General features: G+C 36.3%; 2 protein-coding genes across 3 annotated transcripts in view; one reads left to right on the forward strand and one right to left on the reverse strand.

Annotated features, from left to right (window-relative positions):
• Positions 1-2,839, reverse strand: part of LOC306846617 (PEX5-related protein-like) — a 42,359-nt gene extending 39,520 nt beyond the window's left edge. Inside the window, exon 1 of one of the 2 annotated variants that reach the window (XM_079380100.1) lies at positions 2,508-2,839. In XM_079380100.1, coding sequence (XP_079236226.1) covers positions 2,508-2,528 — 21 coding nt within the window. In that variant the 5' untranslated portion in view covers positions 2,529-2,839. The remainder of the gene's footprint in view (positions 1-2,507) is intronic. The other variant, XM_079380101.1, reaches the window with a different exon arrangement.
• A 6,788-nt stretch (positions 2,840-9,627) lies between these two features.
• Positions 9,628-17,540, forward strand: LOC306845723 (prohibitin-2-like). Its single transcript, XM_079378682.1, has 10 exons — positions 9,628-9,679; positions 10,375-10,504; positions 10,666-10,750; positions 11,400-11,479; positions 11,608-11,792; positions 12,680-12,809; positions 14,703-14,806; positions 15,377-15,454; positions 16,510-16,586; positions 16,936-17,540. Exons 1-10 carry the CDS (start codon positions 9,659-9,661, stop codon positions 16,952-16,954), a joined length of 909 nt encoding a protein of 302 aa, XP_079234808.1. The 5' UTR covers positions 9,628-9,658; the 3' UTR covers positions 16,955-17,540.
• Positions 17,541-18,545: the final 1,005 nt, after the last annotated feature.

An 18,545-nucleotide genomic window follows, 5' to 3' on the forward strand; every position in this document is an offset into this window, starting at 1 on the left:
ATAGTTTTCTGTGCCTTGACAGTGGTAATTACTTGGCAGTCAATGGGACAATCACGAGCCTCTCGGTTTTCATCTAAACTATCTTAAATTGTGTTCCAAAGACGAACAAAGCTTTTACGGTTTTGGAATGACATGGGGGTAAATGATTAATGACGGAATTTTCATTTTGGGGTGAAGTAACCCTTTAACTATGGCTCCTTTCATTGGTGCTTAATTGAGTTTTGTAGCAATAAGTTTCTTTTGAGACACTCCATACATGAACAAGACACTTAATAAAAGGCTGCAAACAGATGATATATGTGCCAAAATGATTAATGTTACTGTTCAGCATTTTTCACCATTAATTTTTATTTTAATTAATTAGTGCTATTCTGAGATGTGTCTTGTTAGTCAACTATAATTGACTGTTCCATTGTTATCAAGGAACACTGCTACACAGCACTGCAAACTGTGTGATTGGAACTACAGCTCCATACCATATAGTTTCTTGTTAGTATGAAATGTAGAGATGTAACGATGCACCCTGGGCTGGTTGAAAATTTATGAAAATATGTGACGATTCAAGTTGGTTGAGATGTTAAACGAATCATGATACAATTGGGGTGGGAGTTTATACGAATGTATCGCTGATGGTAACTGGCCGTCTTTAGGAAAATGTTACTTCGCCTGCATGTGAAATCATTAACATGGTTCAAATGACAGAGGTGTGACTATGTTTCAGGAAACAGTGACAGCTCAGGAAATAGTTTGTTAATTTTTCTATTGATGGATCTTAATATGGTGGTTAAGCAGCGAGTTCTGCCGGTGTATGGGAAACGCACAGCTGCATGGCTAAATGTTATGAATATCTAAAAATGTTTTAATTTTTCTATTAAATTTACTTTCTATCCCTCTCAAACGCTTAATAACCACGCATCTAAGCCGGCTAACATAAATGGGACAAAAGCTGCATTCCAAGCCCAAAATTCTCTGATAAAAGGAGGAAAGCACATCAAAGGGATTTCTCTCACTTCTCTTTTTTTAGTCTCTCACAACCCCACGCAAGGCTCAACTAATGTACCTTAAGAAGGCAAAGCCTCAAATATTGCGTACATGGGCATAGCAAAATCAAAAGAGTTTCAGGTGGGCATAAGGGCACCCTTTCAAATGCACTCCCTCATCTGAGAATTTTAAAGTTCTTCCTTATATAAATAGTCACTCTCTGTGTCTTCTATGCAGATTCAGGGCATGCAGTGCTGTGAGTGGCAGAGATCTGTGGGAAGCTTGTGTAACATACATAAACCAGCACCATTTGAGCCTTGAAATTTAAATTTAAAAACATATTTAAAAACATCACATCTATTTCTCGTACTGCATATCTAAAGTACCAGACAGGAACCGATGAGGAAAATAAGTAGCCACAAATCGTGATGCAGCAAATTACTTGCAAACATACAATACACAATTTCAAACAGTGAACGCAAACACATATTTTCCTTTGTCCGATCATTAGAAATGTTACACAGACCTGTGGTCTAATACCATACTACTCAGATTTACAGCTTGCTGAGACTGAAGACACATTTATCTTGAAGACTCGGAAGCAAACCACACTTGATGGCAGTTCCCTGAAGTGCAAGCACAGCATCATCAGTCATGTGAACGACAGCAGGCAATATCTAAGTTCATCTGACTCCATGAAGGTCAAATTGCTTCCAAGTGCACTGATGTTGAGCCAGCAGTCATGCAGGGGTCATGACATCAATTCTCATTTTAGTTTCATCCATTTTTAATTGTCGAAAAGTCTAATTTTTAAGAGAAATGTAAATAAATGCTTTTAAAACAGCTTAAAGTTCTTCAAAACGCTGAGTTGACACATGTTAAGACCCACTTTATTATGATATAAATGGCATTTGCATACTTAGACCTAAACATATACATGTTCATATATACACACAAGCTGTTGTTGTTAATGCAAATGTGAATACTGATTTAAAAATAGTGCAACACATGTATACAAACACATAATGGTATGTAATCAAACCTTGAGGATAAAGCATCAAATTATAATAATTCCATTATGGTAGGGAAGTGTATTTTACCACATAGTAGGAAAGCCTTTAAAAGTGATCTTAATATAAAACTTTGAGTGAGGTTTGACTGGGGTTCACAGGGACCTTATATCGAGGCTATTTAAAACAACGGTGTGTTTATTGAGTGCATTGGACAAATACATGCAGAACACAGTGTTCAGACAGTTTAAATAGGACAAAATAATGCCTTGAAACATTCTTTTTTCTTCACACTTCACACGTCCTCCTCATGCAGTTCATGCTTTTGTCGTGAAATGTGTTTTGCCCATTGCCCACATACTAAAATACAGCTTAACCGAGTGAGATTTGACCGGTGAGAACAAGATAAACTCCTAATATTAAGGATGATTTCGTTTTCTCATGCGCACGTGTCTGTAGATGAGATGCTTCACGCGCCGTTGGCCAATAATTAATGAAAGAAGCACGCGAGCTTACCTGTGAATGTCCCTGGTACATATTCAGTCCAAGTGCGGAAAACACCGGCGTGTGTTGGTACACCACTACTGTAAATTTTCAACGAGGAGGAGAAAGAGGAGCGGAGCTATCCCTGAGTCTCGGGTACTGAGATGTTTTCATGCTCCAGCTGCGTCCACGTGAGGATTCCTCTTACAGGACCTTTCACGAGACCGTGCGTCCGAGTTCCTGACGTTCATATTACGCCGTGAGCTTCGAGGTAGTGGGCTCACTGCGTGACACGGCTAAAGCAGTGTGGTCTTCCTCTTTTTTTCCTCGGGTTATTCCACTCCTTAGTGGAAATGTTCGAGTCCCAGCCCACTTGAGCACGGAAACGCCTCATTGAGCAGTATGCCACCTCCCATGAATAACATCAACACTCAGGATGTGTGCTGCTGCTGCCGGAGGGCGTCAGTGCACTACTCTACACTTGTATTAATGTACTTCATACTGCTGAGTAATAAGAGGGCATGTGCTATGTTAATCTAATGATGTTGGTAACATTTTATAGAGATATCATCATAGGTACAAGATATCATTTCATTTATTACAAGATTAATATATATGAAAACCTCCACACTCTTTAGCTGGGTCACACTGGATGTATTCTTTCCTGAACATTGCAAACATGGAGCTATCAGTGGCTAGGATGCACGGTGCCACTCAAAAAAACTAGTTTAGCTTGGATAAGGGCAATATCTAAACTTAAGGACTTGCTAAAGTGATATGTTTTAAATGTCTTTACACTGTATTTGCCTTGTGAATTTTATGTAGGCCTAATTGTTTTTGTTATCGACTATTTGTGATGTACCTAATGTGATGCAGAGAGAGTGGGTTTTTTTTTTTTTTTTTTGATGGTCGCTGTGGGTTTGGCATTTAAAATTAGGAAAATGTTGTGCGCTGCACTTTGTCCTTATTGATGTACACTGCCCTCCAAAAGTTTGGAAACACCCCTGGCAAAGTGTGGTTTTGGATGATATCAGCATAAATCCTTATCAATTTTTGGTGCAAATACATTAAAGTAACTTGACACTATCATTGAAGACCAGCAATAAAACATAATAATGGCAATATATACATGTCAAAGTCAGACATGCCCCTTTGCCAGCTGTGATGCCTGGTTACTGGTTTAAACTTGGCCCAGGTTTTTAAAAGATTTTTGGGTCAGCACACCTTAATACTGTAGCTTCAACAATTGATTTCCAATTCAAAGTCAATGTTTGAATAAACTGACAGCTCGGATGCCCAGATTATGCAGAGCTGTAATAGCTGCTAATGGTGGATATTTTGATGAATCGAAAATTAAATTTTTTTCTATGTATAAACTGTTTATGTAATAAAATGTTTTCGTATTTTGTTTTGGCCCTTATCAGTGCAAAATTATCACAAATTAAAAAGGATTCATGCCAATATTGTCCAAACCCCAACTTTTCTAGGGCATTTCCAAACTTTTGGAGGAACTATTTTCTGTAACACTTTATAATAAAAATGATTTAAAAAAAAAAGATGAATAATGCCAACAAAGAGTACTGATATCGTGGCCTAATGGTTAGAGAGTCAGACTCGTAATCCAAAAGTTGCGGGTTCGAGTCTCGGGCCGGCAGGGATTGTAGGTGGGGGGAGTGAATGTCCAGCGCTCTCTCCACCCTCAATATCACGACTGAGGTGCCCTTGAGCAAGGCACCGAACCCCCAACTGCTCCCCGGGCGCCGCAGCATAAATGGCTGCCCACTGCTCCGGGTGTGTGTTCACGGTGTGTGTGTGTTCACTGCTGTGTGTGTGCACGTTGGATGGGTTAAATGCAGAGCACGAATTCCGAGTATGGGTCACTATACTTGGCAGTATGTCACTTCACTTCACTGATATGTAGTCCAACAAAATAAGAAGATATTAGCATTTAATTCTTAGTTAAATCACATTGTAACAACACAATTTTTAAGTTTAATATACTGAACTCTGCTTACAGTGCTTTGTGATTTAAGGCACATAAAAAAACTATTTTAGGGATATTATTATTATTTCCATGCATGGTGTTTATTTGATTAACCACTCGATGATTATTCTCGATGATTCTCACTGTGTTTTATGTAAATTAGCATAATTCAAAGACCACTAACAAATGATAATATATAGCGCAATATGCCACCTCTCATAAATAACAACACTCAAGATGAGCCGCTGCTGTGCCAGTACACTGCTGTACACTTTTATTACTTTTACTGTAATGGAAACTAGAGGTAATGGAAATAGGTTCTTTGCTTGGGCCTACAGTACAGTGTTCCTTCCATCACCGTCTCATTGGAGGCATTCATTATGATTGATTGTCTCTTGCTCAGTGTAGCAGTCCAAGCTTAATCACATGTGAGACACACAATGACATATTCACTAAAGTCATCCACTCTACACTGTATGCCAGCTTCAAATTAATGAGCTGATATGTAATCAAATATTTCCCCTCCCTGAGTCATGACTAGCAAATGAGGTCAGCCCATAGAAATCCTCAATAACTGCAACCTCAAGTCTTCTTTCCTTCCAATTTTTTTTCATGAATTTCTGGAAATTATTTCAGCAAAATTTTGACAGAAAAGCCCAGTATGCTGCATACGATGTAGCCAATTTTTACAGCGTCTTTTTTCATTTGGGCATTGTTAGCACGAAACATGAGAAAAGAATCATTTTGTGATATTATTCAATGTCATTAAGGACTTGCTCATTTGTACTCATCACACTTCACTGACTGAGCAGTTCAGGTCAGTCATTCTGCTGATTAATGTGCTGGCCGATTTGACCTCGGCTACTTAGTGTGCCCTGATATTAGCAGTGGGAAATCTTTGAACTATTTGTCCAATGTTCTGTCCGTCCTGAAGGTCATCTCTGAAGGACATGAAAAGAGTGTCCTTAATTATCAATGGATCTCCCTTTTTTCTTTGCAGTTCTTGCATATTCTGCTCATTGTTTTTTTCATTCACCATTCCAGTCCACCTCATCTGTTCATCCCATTCTTCTCATTTTCTCTAGTATTTACCCTTTCAGCCAGAAGAGTTTCAATTATATATGAAAAAAAAAAAGAAATTACATGACAAATTAACAAAGAAGTGTACAACGTATAAATGGAAATGTGTATATATGGCAAGAATGGTGATTACATGCAGAAATACACAATGCATGGTGAGTTAGATTTAAAATGCCAGAAAAAAAGTTATTACAATTGCAAATACATTTCTAATAAAGTTACTACTAGACTAATGCTTCTACAATTCTCATTTCACATGCAAACAATGACGTTAAATAAATTATATGTAACATATTTTCATGTAATAATATACAAAAGATTGTATTTTATGGAGTATGCAAGTTATTGCATATCATGTGACATATGCAGCTCAGTGCATATTATATAAAATACATAATATGCTAAATGTGTAAACTTCTTGTTTTATGTATTTATTTGTTATATGTTTATAACAATAACAGATACATAGATTTCAGGCCATTACAACACATCAAGTATTCAGGACTTGCTTTTACATTCAGTTCAAAAGATGCCAATTTTACTAAACAAATTTCTGGCTTTGTTCAGAGCGCAAGTGCACACACGCAATTGATCATCCTCACTGAATTCATATATGTCGTGACAAAGCTATCTTTTCAAGAGTCATTTACAAGGTTTTTAAATGAAACCACTTGCTTGTGAGAGTCACTTATTTCAACAGTCCTCTCCCTCTATAACCATCATACAAAAAAATCAGCTTAGGCTAAGTTAAACTTATACTTAGCCCACAAGTTTCATTCACATTCATATGCTAATTGACCCTAACATCTTCTGCTTTTTCACAAACTATTCTCAGGTCTCCATCCCAAAGAAGAAAATGCATAATCAAAGCCAAATTTGAACTGTCTGTGCTCTTGGCACAGATGTCCTTGTGTTCTCCTGCGTGTGAACTGAGTCAAGCCCGAAGCTAGAAATTAAAGGATTATAGGAAGCTTCTATCCCAGCAGACTGAAGAACCTAAATTAAAGAACATCTCTTTGAGTGTGTTTTCAAATTGAAATGTAAATTTGTGCTAGTGTACACATTCATGAAAGCATATGACAAGCAAGCATGAATCATGTAATTATGCACATACATGCAGTGTTGTTCTTCCGAATATTATAGTTTATATACAGCTATTTGGCTGTAGACCACAGGTAATAACAGCCACGCTTTCATTAAGTACTAAAGCACAACTGTGAGTGTGATAAGTTCAATAAACAATGTGTTACATAACTTACATTAGTTATTTTGTATATTTCTGTTACAGAGACATACAGAGACAAAAAATAGCATCAGTAAGTTCTTAATTTCTGAATGAATAATCGTGTTGAACAAAACTGTTGAGGGAATAACTCACTGACTAAAGACTAACTGCTACACAAATATGTAACCCACAGAAAGAGACGCTTTACAAAAAAACCCCACCACCACTAATGCACAGACAGTCTGTCTAGAACACAAAACAGTGAAAGTCCCATTGCAGTTTGAATTGGAGCTTGTAACTATGTCTTGTATTTAGGATCGGCAAAAGGAAATGCACAATTCCTAAAAGAGCTATTACCTGATCTGTCATAAATCTTAAAATTAAAGTCTGATCTGACTTTCAATGGAGCATTTTTCACATTGTACATTGTGACCTGAGAAAACTATTACATTGAACCGTCTGAAATTATACAATTGCACTGATATGATATCATCTTATTGGCTCTTCTTTTTATTTGACTCACTTGACCTGAGGTTGCTTAGACACTGGTGAACAGGCCAACATTTGGATGCATTGAAGTGAATGCCAATGAATGAATGCCTCATAGCCCAGGAGATGCCAGATGGGCTGATGTCAAGCTAGTCAAAGGTCACACAATGACAGCACAGTGAGCATCACATGGGTGTTCAGAGTGTTATTGTCAGTGTCAAATTCATACATTCACCATCTGCCATTGTGACAAGCAGGGATAAAAAGTGACCAATTCAGCAGGATTTGGAGCAGGACAGTCAATCATGTCAGGTATCTCTGACACATAGAAATAAATAGACTGTCTGTGTGCCATACATGTTGTGGAAAACCTAACCAGGCTGACTTGTGTAAAAAGATTTTGAAATAAAAAGGCATTTTCAAAGTATCTTGAGTGATAAAGGTTGACTCTTGGCATATGACTGATTAGGAATAGGTCTATGGCAAACCGAAACTTTGTGGAAGAATGAGGATGGTTTGAAAGCTGGAAGTTTTGCTTCATAACGCATAGCCACAGCCATATCCCCCTGCAGCCCAAGACTGGTTGCCCACTGAAGCTAAGCAGGGTTGAGCCTGGTCAGTACCTGGATGGGAGACCTCCGGTGAAAACAAGGTTGCTGTTGGAAGAGGTGTTAGTGAGGCCAGCAGGGGATGCTCACCCTGTGGTCTGTGTGGGTCCTAATGCCCTGGTATAGTGACGGGGACACTATACTGTCAAAAAGCACCGTCTTTCGGATGAGACGTTAAACCGAGGTCTTGACTCTCTGTGGTCATTAAAAATCCCATGGCACTTCTCGTAAAGAGTAGGGGTGTAACCCCGGTGTCCTGGCCAAATTCCCTCCACTGGCCTCTATCATGCCTCCTAATAATCCCCATACACTTGATTGGCTCTATGACTCTCTCTCTTCTCCACCTGTAGCTGGTGTGTGGTGAGCGCACTGGCGCCGTTGTCCTGTGGCTGCAGTCGCATCATCCAAGTGGATGCTGCACACTGGTGGTGGTTGAGGAAAGACCCCCCCACATGATTGTAAAGCGCTTTGGGTGTACAGCAATACACAATAAAGCGCTATATAAATGCATCATTCATTCATTATATTTATTTATTTCTGACTCTAATTGATTTTCATGAACCGTGGATTAAGATAAAATCTGACGTCCCTTGTGAAGGGAGCGTTATGGAAATCTAATGCAGGGGTTTTCAAACCTGTCCTGCACTCTCCTTTCATATTTTGTATGTCTCCCTTATTGGACAAACCCAATTCAGGTCTTGCTCTCTACTAAAGAGATGAGTTGAATGTGTACTGCTGGGTAGCCTCCAGGACAGATCTGAAAACCCCTGGGGTGTATTCCAGAAAGCACAGTTAACTTACCGTCAGCTAAACCCTGAACTTTCGCTTGATTAACCCAAAACCTGCTTACTCGAGGTATGTTGGTACCAAAAACATATTGATGGTTGTGCAATAATTTTTCCTTTTTTCCGTTTAATCTTCAATCCTTGAGAATAAAAATTATATTGTTTGCTTGATGCTAATAATAATATATTAAGTCATATCAGATATGTATTTTTATTATAGAAATATATTATAGAAAATGCCGATCCATGTGTCAGATGAGAATATAAAATGAAATAAATATAATAAATTCAACATTACCTTGTCATAATAGTGTTTTATAATTTATACAGAGATAACTGTTATATATGGCAATAAAATAAATATAACCATATTAGAATAATATTACCGTATTTATTACTCATATTAGCTCTTTATAATTAACGTCATACAACTATATATTAATAAAAAGTTACCTCCGCTCGCTTATCCTCAAACATATCCGGGTATGTCAAATAACCTGCTTTCAGGAATACCCCCCTGATCTAATGAGTTGGGTTAGTTTTGGGTTGGAGATTTTTTCATAAGATTCACCATAGAATCAACAGACAGGAAACTCCACTGTGTCTGGTGTATATGAAGATTCATGTAGGCTACACTGCACATGTGTCTGTCTAACTCTAACATACAGTATAGCAATTCAGCTGTTTGAGAGCATGACTCTACTGCCACCTCCTGACACGTTCATGTAAGCCAGTGGTTCTCGTTGGTGAACCAGTGATGTAGGCTACTTTTATGTGTTTTCACAAACAGACCTAAAAGTGGCGTGCAATTAAAGTTAAATACAACTACACACACACAAAAGCTTCTCCACATGACTATAATAAAAACATGTTTAAAAACATGTTTAATCACGTTCATTTCACTGCTGCACTACAGCTTCTCCAGAAGACTACAACTCCCATGGTGCCACGGGGGAACCCAGCACCACGTGCTTGCGCTGTCACATGTGACGCACAGCGGAGAGCAGGACAGCATGGCGAGTAAAGATCCGGGAGTAAGCTACGCATTATGTTAAAATCTAAAGAAAGTACTAGAAATGTGTCGAAACATTTTGTTCGCGGATAATAACTGCATTTGAGACAACTAGCGTCTTGTAGTTTGCATTTAACTGTATGTGTTTATTTATGCTATAAAGACAACTATGCTAGTTGTGTACTAGCTTTGCAAGGTCCAGTCATGTCACTATGATGCAACCTTGTATAACTTTATTTATGTGATCGTCATTAAAATACGATTATTATGATATAGCTCATTCATAGTTTCAAAATCACAATGTGTGTCAGTGATGTGAATTTATTTAACGTTACGTGTTTTAAAGTTGCCCCTCATCTGTCCTAGACAAGGTCATTATGGCACACTTGAATTGATTAATTTATTCACAGGAGTCATACTCTTCAGCAAACTACTGATATCTTGCACAAAAATCACTAATAACCATTTTGTTAAAAGAAATTGATCTGTTTTCATATATTTTTGTAGGCTACTCTAAAAATCTGTCTCGAGCTCAGCTTTAAAGTATAACGTTACATGATGTACACTGTTCCACCGCTATGTCATTGCCTCTTCATTGTTTGTAGGAGGATCAAGCATGTAGAATATGAGATATGCTGTCTAGATATTAGACAACATCATTTACATAATTTAAATTAGTATTCAAAAAGTCTGACTTTTCGTGTCTGTCTGTCTCAGGGTTTATTGCAGCTGCTGAGGCAGGTTGTCAGCAGAATGGGGTCTGGCCCGCGAGGAGCTGGGCTGGGTGTGAAGCTGCTCATCGGAGCTGGAGCTCTTGCCTACGGGGTCAAAGAAGCCACATACACAGGTAAAACACATGCTGACAATAAAGAAGGATTTAAGATGAGCTATTTACTCACTCACGTGTTCTAAACCCATACAAGTTTCTTACTTGTATAGAATATGATCAAATATTCATAATAGTTTTTTGGCAATTTGATAACTAATTGTGTTTTGCTGTGTATGTAGTGGAAGGTGGCCAGAGAGCCATTATCTTCAACAGAATCGGAGGAATGCAGATGGACACTGTGCTTGCTGAAGGATTGCACTTCAGGTACATTAAATGCAGGAGTTATCATTAGAGCCATGAGCTTTCATTATAATAGTAAAAGAAGTAGCAAACTAAAACAAAAGTGAAAAAGTATGAAATATTGTAATATAGAATAACATTTTTTTCTATTTGAATATTTTGTAAATGCGATTTATTCCTGTCATGACAAAACTGAATTTTCAACAGCCATTACTCGTCAGGCTGATTTGCTGCTCAAGAAATATTTCTGATTATAATCTTCATTATCTTCACCTCAGCACAAAGAACTTTTGAGTTATTTTGATTATTTAAAACTTGCTAGTCATCACACAGAGTTCTTGTCTGATTTTTGAAGACTTTAACTACTTTTATATATACTTATTTACTATTTGCCCGAAATCTCATGGAAGTTTGCTCATCCAAGATGTAGATGAGTTTGTTTGCCAGTTTGTTGAGAGTCAAACAGGTGATTAAAACATTGCAATAATCCAAAATACACAACTATTCCATAAAATTCCCTTTTTTTTGGAGCTTGGCAGACTGAATCAATTAGGCATTCTGCCTAAACTTCTCAATTTATGCTTTACACAAGAAAGAAAATAATACGGGATCAGAACAACATGAGAGGGAGCAAATGCTGCAAAAAGTTACAATAATTCTGTTTTACATTTAGAATACCGTGGATCCAGTACCCCATCATCTATGATATTCGAGCCAGGCCTAGGAAGATTTCATCCCTCACTGGAAGCAAAGGTGACTTTAACCAGATTCTCATAAATGCAATAAATGATAAACATTGGCTTGATAAAGTTCCAAGTGATGTTACTAGCTAACGTACCCTGTGTCAGTTAAAAGTGTTCATTTGCCTCTGTCCATCACAGATCTTCAGATGGTAAACATAGGTCTTCGTGTGCTGTCTCGACCCATTGCCTCCCAGTTGCCGATATTGTATCAGCAGCTGGGAAAAGACTATGATGAGCGTGTGCTTCCTTCTATCGTCAATGAGGTGCTTAAGAGCGTGGTGGCCAAGTTCAATGCCTCCCAACTGATCACACAGAGAGCCCAGGTACGGTATGAAGACTACTAAGTCAGCAGTCGGGTTTCAGCAATGTTTGGTTGTCGTTTTTTGGCTGATTGGACATGTTGAATCAGTGGTGGAGCCCATCCGTGAGAGAGATCACTAATTGGCTGTTGATCTTAGCAAACCAGGGCTGATTTTTGTACATGGTAACTGCTGTATTTCTACATTTTCATTCAGCCATCACTTTCCGAAAAATGTGAGGTTTATCATTTTATAAAACTTTCAAAACTGTGTTTTTTAGATGAATTTAAACAGTTTGCCTATAGAGAATGTGAAGTTAAGTTGCTCATAGAATAGATATTCCCAAAAGAATAGGATCGATATCATCAGGTGTTTATCCTAATGCAGATTCTATTATAACTTCTTATAAGATTCATTCCTAACCCATACATTTACCTTCTGCCCCTGCCCTTTGACTTTAATACTGCCTTCTCAGGTCTGATCCTGGTGTGAGACAGAAATGATTAACTCTCTGCGGAAGCTAAGAAGCTCTGTCTGTATTTAGTTACAGAGCTGTTTAAGAAAACAGGCTGTTATTTCACACACTCTCATCCGATACAAGAGCTGAGACACACTACATGAAATATTTCCTATTAAAAGTCTGCTTGTTTGGTCAAGTCTAGGAATGTAGACTTGTGACTAAAATGTATTACAGTTGTATTACATTATCATATCAACATGAGTTTGAGTTGGAGTTCATGTCAGTTCAAATGTTACTGTCAGTAAAGCAGAAGAAGGACATGGCAAATACTAGAACATTCATATATTAATTTATGTGGAAAAACTCTGTTGATGGTTTAAATAGGTTGATGAATTACTGAGAAAATCAGCCAATAGCTGTTATTTATGTGTTGTTTTATTTTGGTGTGCAGGTGTCACTATTCATAAGGCGAGATCTAATCGAGAGAGCTAAAGACTTTAACATTATCCTGGATGACGTGGCCATCACAGAGCTCAGCTTCAGCAAAGAGTACACCGCTGCTGTGGAGGCCAAACAAGTCGGTTAGTAGTACCAAAATATGTAATCTATGCACTCTTAATAATGGTAATACATATTTTGCACCCTAAAATAGCCTAAACAAAGCATCCTAATCTAACAAAAATGACATTGTACTTAGTCACCTAATAATTAGGGCTGTCAGATTAATGCATTAACTTAATAAAAAAAAATTTGATTTAAACGCAGTTAACGCACTGGCCCCACCCCCAGACTTGTACGTCGTCTTACATTTCATACAGTTTACTGTTGACAAATATGATGCAGGGCAACAACTCCATAAATGCAGTTATGCCCTAAAATTCAAGATATTGGTGCAAAAATGCTCCTGTATGAGTTTTTGTCTCATATGATAAGTGATATCACACGAGCAGCGAGAAGCTAATATTGTGTTATAATTTAAAAACAATATTGTCTGTTTTTGCAACAAAAATATTACCTATAAAGCCACAGCAGAGCAACACAGCTGTGTTTTGAATGAGTCGGGGGAATCAGTGATTCAAAGGCCCATTCATAAAGAGAGCCATTTACTAAATCCCTGAATGAATCAGCTATTTGAACGAATGAATGAATGAATGAAAGACATTTACCGATATCTGCTGGCAGTTTTAGTTTCTTATTTGTAGTATTATTTCATTTAAAAAAAAGGGGAGGGTGGACTTTAAAGGGATAGTTAACCCAAATTTTTTTAATTATGTCATCATTTACTCAAACCTGAATGACTTGCTTTCTTTTATGGAACAGTATTTTGAAGACTGTTGGTAATAAAGCTGTTTTGGTTACCAATGACTTCCATTACATGAACGAAAAAAACAGATGTTTTTCAAATTATCTTCTTTTATGTTCCATAGTTTGTTTAAATTTAGGTTACGATTTGGTTGATGACAATAAGAGACTGTATACCATTGTACTTTAATACTCTTGTTTTTTTTGTTTTATCCATGATAGTTTTTAAACAGACTATTTTTGTTTTTTTAAATTTAATAACTAAAAGCAGCATTATAGATATCACTTTCATATTTCCATGGTGTTGAACAAGCTGTTTAAGTGTGGTATCATTCTTTTCTCTTATTATTCAAAATATTGTTAGCTAGATTGTGATATAGCTAGATAAATCTGTTGAATTATATTTCTTGTCTACATAAATACAACACAATGACAGAGAACAGCATATATTTGAAAGTAGATTTTTTTTTTTGTAACAATGCAAAAGTCACTTTTGATCAGTTTCAAGTAAAAAAACTGGCCTCAAACTTTTGAATAGTAGTTGATATTGCTGAAATTTTTTAAAATATTTAAAGTAGTAAATATTACCAAGGTCTGTTTTTCAAATTTAAGCAACATGCTTTTTTCTACTTCATTTTTTAAATTTCACTTTGTGTGAGTTGCAGCTGTGGAAAAATCAGCAACATTTAATATTTTGACATTTTGGTTATGATATATTAAATAAAACAAATGATTAGTTTATGGCATAGACCAGTGGTTTTCAAAGCTGTCCTGCAAGCACCCTGCAGATATCAGACACACCTGATTCAACTCATCAGCTTGTTAGTAGAGACTGCAGGACCTGAGTTGGGAGTGTCTGACAAGGGAGGCATACAAAATGTGCAGAGCAGGGGTGCTTGCAGGACAGGTTTGAAAACCACAGACTTAGAATCATCCTTAAAAGCCTTAAGTGTATTTCTCAGAAAGAGCTTTGCCTATCCTAATGCTCTCCACTAGAGGCCACTCTGGTCATTCTATGACTTAGTTTTATTTCATCAGTGTTCCCTATTGACCAAACAACGGTATAAAACTTGCACAAAACTGTGTGCATGAAATGTCATATTGAAAAAGGAGGTTATCTGTGTGTGAGACCTCTTTCTTTTAAATAACCTGTCTCTCTCGTTGACGTGTAGCCCAGCAGGAGGCCCAAAGGGCTCAGTTCTATGTAGAGAAGGCCAAACAGGACCAGAGACAGAAGATTATACAGGCGGAGGGTGAAGCTGAGGCTGCTAAACTGGTATGCTTTCTCCACTCCACTTCAGCACACATATTGACGATCATTGAAACAATGTCTCTGTTTTATTCAAACTATAAGGGGTTTCCGTGGTTACTCTAAAATGTCCCAAATGCACTATTTTCAGCTACAAGCACCTCGTTTCATATAATTATTATTCCCCGTTATTATGTTCTAGATCTGTGAGTGGTAAATGACTGTAATTATCAGATATAATTAATGAATGTGGCTAATTAAGCCACAGTCAGTTGTTGCAGTCATACATCTAGGCTATTTTGAACTGTTGCCCCCTCATTCTCAACAAGCTATTAGCAACCAACACACATTTGAAAGCATTTGTTCACTTTCTTTTTTTTGTGCTTTATGGCCAGTTGTTCTTTCGATTTGTCGTGTTTCATTCAGCATTTACACTTTCGATGTCTTCATAAATGACTTTGCAGTTGGATTCTTTCCTGCTGATATGATGCAATTCTGTTTCTAAAACGGGCCGCAGGTCAATGGCTGTCTGCTGACGGTAAACAAGCAAGGGTACAGAGTAATTTGCTTTTGTTTTTGTGTGTTTGTGCACTCCAGTTGGGTAAAGCTGTTACGAAGAACCCTGGCTACCTAAAACTCAGACGTATCAGAGCAGCACAAAGTATTGCCAAAACGGTAAGACAAACTTCAAACAAAGAAATCATTGGTTGGCTCATGTTAACAGATGTTGATACACTACTAGTTAAATATTTCTGGTATGTATGAAGTAATACAATTATTAAAATTAATATTTCTATTCAGCAAGGATGCATTAAATGAATCAAAAATGACACAAAAACATTTATTGTCTAATATAAATTTTCTCTTTTGAATAGAAAGTTTATTTATGATCAAAGAATCCTGAAAAAAAATAAAATCCTAGTTTCCACAAAAATATTAAGCAGCACAACTGTTTTCAACTATGATAACAGTAAGAAATGTTTCTTGAGCACCAGATCAGCATATTACAATGATTTCTGAAGGATCATGTGACACTGAAGACTGGAGTAATGGTTGCTGAAAATTCTGTTTTTCCGTCACATATTTAAAATCTATTCAAGTAGAAAACAGTCATTTTAAATTGTAATAATATTTCATAATAGTACTGTTTTTAGTGTAATTTTAAGCAAATAGATGTAGCCTTGGTGAGCATAAGAGACTTAATCATGTGGTGCTCTCCTGTCAGGTCCGTAGCTTACAAGAGCAAAACATGAAGACTAGGGCCAAATGACTTCTTATTGCGCAGTATATACACCGAGTCCTGCATACTAAACATTGTAAGTGAAGAATAGACATCATATAACATGGTTTCAAAAACTTTTATTGTACATAATCACATAAATGCATCTAGTTGCAAGATTTATTACCTTGAGAATAAATGTAAAAATGTCTTCACTTTTGAAAGTCCAGTCAAATAATGAGTCAAAACCGAGATTAATTTCATCACATTAGATTAAATTAGGTCCTAGTAGGTTATTTCAGTTAGGGTAGTAGGGTATTCCAGGCATACTCTACACAGTTTACATACTAAACTAACCATTTCTACAATATTTGTATAATAGTATGTATTGTTTTATAGAGTATACTAAATACTGTACACTGTATTCTATTCTATGTTATATAATATAAATTTATTAGTATGGTATTTAAAAACAACAATGTCTCATAATCTGTGTATATCTTATCACCAGGTGGCAGCTTCTCAGAACAAGGTGTACCTGAGTGCAGACAACCTCGTTTTGAATCTCCAGGACAGCTCCTTTAACAAGTACGATCCTAACCAATGATCCTCACATAAACATTACATCTCCTTTCCTCAACTATCATCTTCAAAACTAACGGAAACATTCCCAGCTGTAGTTAAAAAGAGGAAAATCTTCTAATGAAGTAGGATGTTCTCTGATCTGAGAGCAGTGCAGGACAACTTGACCTAACAGTCTAATACTATTCTCACATAGTTTTTTTTCTCCTCTTAAACGTAAATACTGAATAGACTAAACTCATGTGCGTGTTTTGCCCAAAGATCTGTTACTTAGTTTTAAAGTATTCTTTTCTGTTTGTATTAATGCCCGTATGTTAGCATAGTTCCTAATCTCTGCTTTTGTCTTCTCTGTCAGCCTGACCCTGGGGAAATAAGGAGCATCATCCATGAAGAACATATGCATTCCATATGTAAGCAGTGTTTGCTGAGCCACTATATTCATGCCCCTTTCCTAAACGTGACTATGAGCATAGCCTCTCTCACAGTGCAGTTCTGCTGGGGCTCAGATGAGACATGGGTCAGACAGCCTTACAGATTCATATGTACATAGACAGTATACCTGTTTATACAGTGATTCAGTCATTCAGGACTATTTTTTGGCACATTCAGCTCAATAGTTTTGGTATCAGATAGCTTTAAATACTAACGGTGATCATAGAATATACACTGCAAACAATAAATGGTCACTTGTTCATATATTCCTAAATGTCACTATGAAGACGCAAATAAGATTCTGACCAGGGCCAGTAGCTAAAACGTTTCTGATTGGTTGTATACAAAACATAAAGCTTTGTTTTGGTTTGGTTTGGTTTTTTTCGCCCCAAGGTTTTTCATTTGAATTAAGTTTATTATTACAATAGCCATTCAATGTTCTCTATAAATTTCCACTTTATGAAGCGTTTGTTGACAGATACTAATGTACTTGCTGAGATTTTGATTAAATAATGTGCTTTCACGTCTATTTGTGGGGGATATTTATTTCTTTGGAAATGTTAAATCAAAATCTTCATTCACGTGCAGAATGTTAGCCCTGTGCTAAATTGACCATCTGTCCAGATGTTCAAAATTATATTATATTGTGTGTGTGTGTGTGTGTGTGTGTGTGTGTATAAGTGCTGTCAAAACGATTAATCGCATCCAAAAGTTTTTGTTTACATAATATATGTGCGCGTACTGTGTATATTTATTATTTATATATACATACACTCACATGCAGCATATATTTGGGAAATATTTACATGCATATACATTTATATATTTATATTCAAATATTTTATATTATATATAAATATATTTAATATATAAACATTACATTTTTCTTAAATATATTCATGCATGTGTTTGTATTTATATACACATAATAAATATACACAGCACACACATATATTATGTAAACAAAAACTTCTATTTTGGATGCGATTAATCGTTTGATAGCACTAATATATATATATATATATATATATATATATATATATATATAAACAGTAAGATTTTTAATGTTTTTTAAAGAAGTCTCTTCTGCTCACCAAGCCTGCATTTATTTGATCCAAAGCACAGCAAAATCACTAAAATGTTTAAATGTTTTTACTGTTTAAAATAACTGTTTTCTATTTGAATATACTTTAAAATGTAATTTATTCCTGTGATTTCAAAGCTCAAATTTTTTAGCTCAATACTCCAGTCACATCCTTCAGAAATCATTCTAATATTCTGATTTGCTGCTCAAAAACCATTTATTGTTATGTTGAAAACAGTTTGAAAATTCTGAAGAACTACATTGATCTGAAATAGAATTTTTTTGTAACATTATAAGGTATAGTGTATAATGTTACAAAAGTTTTTATTTCAGATAAATGCCGATCTTTGGATCTTTCTATTCATCAAAGAATCCTGAAAAAAAGTGCTCAACTGTTTTAAATATTGATATTAATAATAAATATATTTAATATAATAATAATAATACAT

This window comes from Barbus barbus (assembly GCF_936440315.1).
Source record: "Barbus barbus genome assembly, chromosome: 26".
NCBI classification, from domain to species: Eukaryota; Metazoa; Chordata; class Actinopteri; order Cypriniformes; family Cyprinidae; genus Barbus; species Barbus barbus.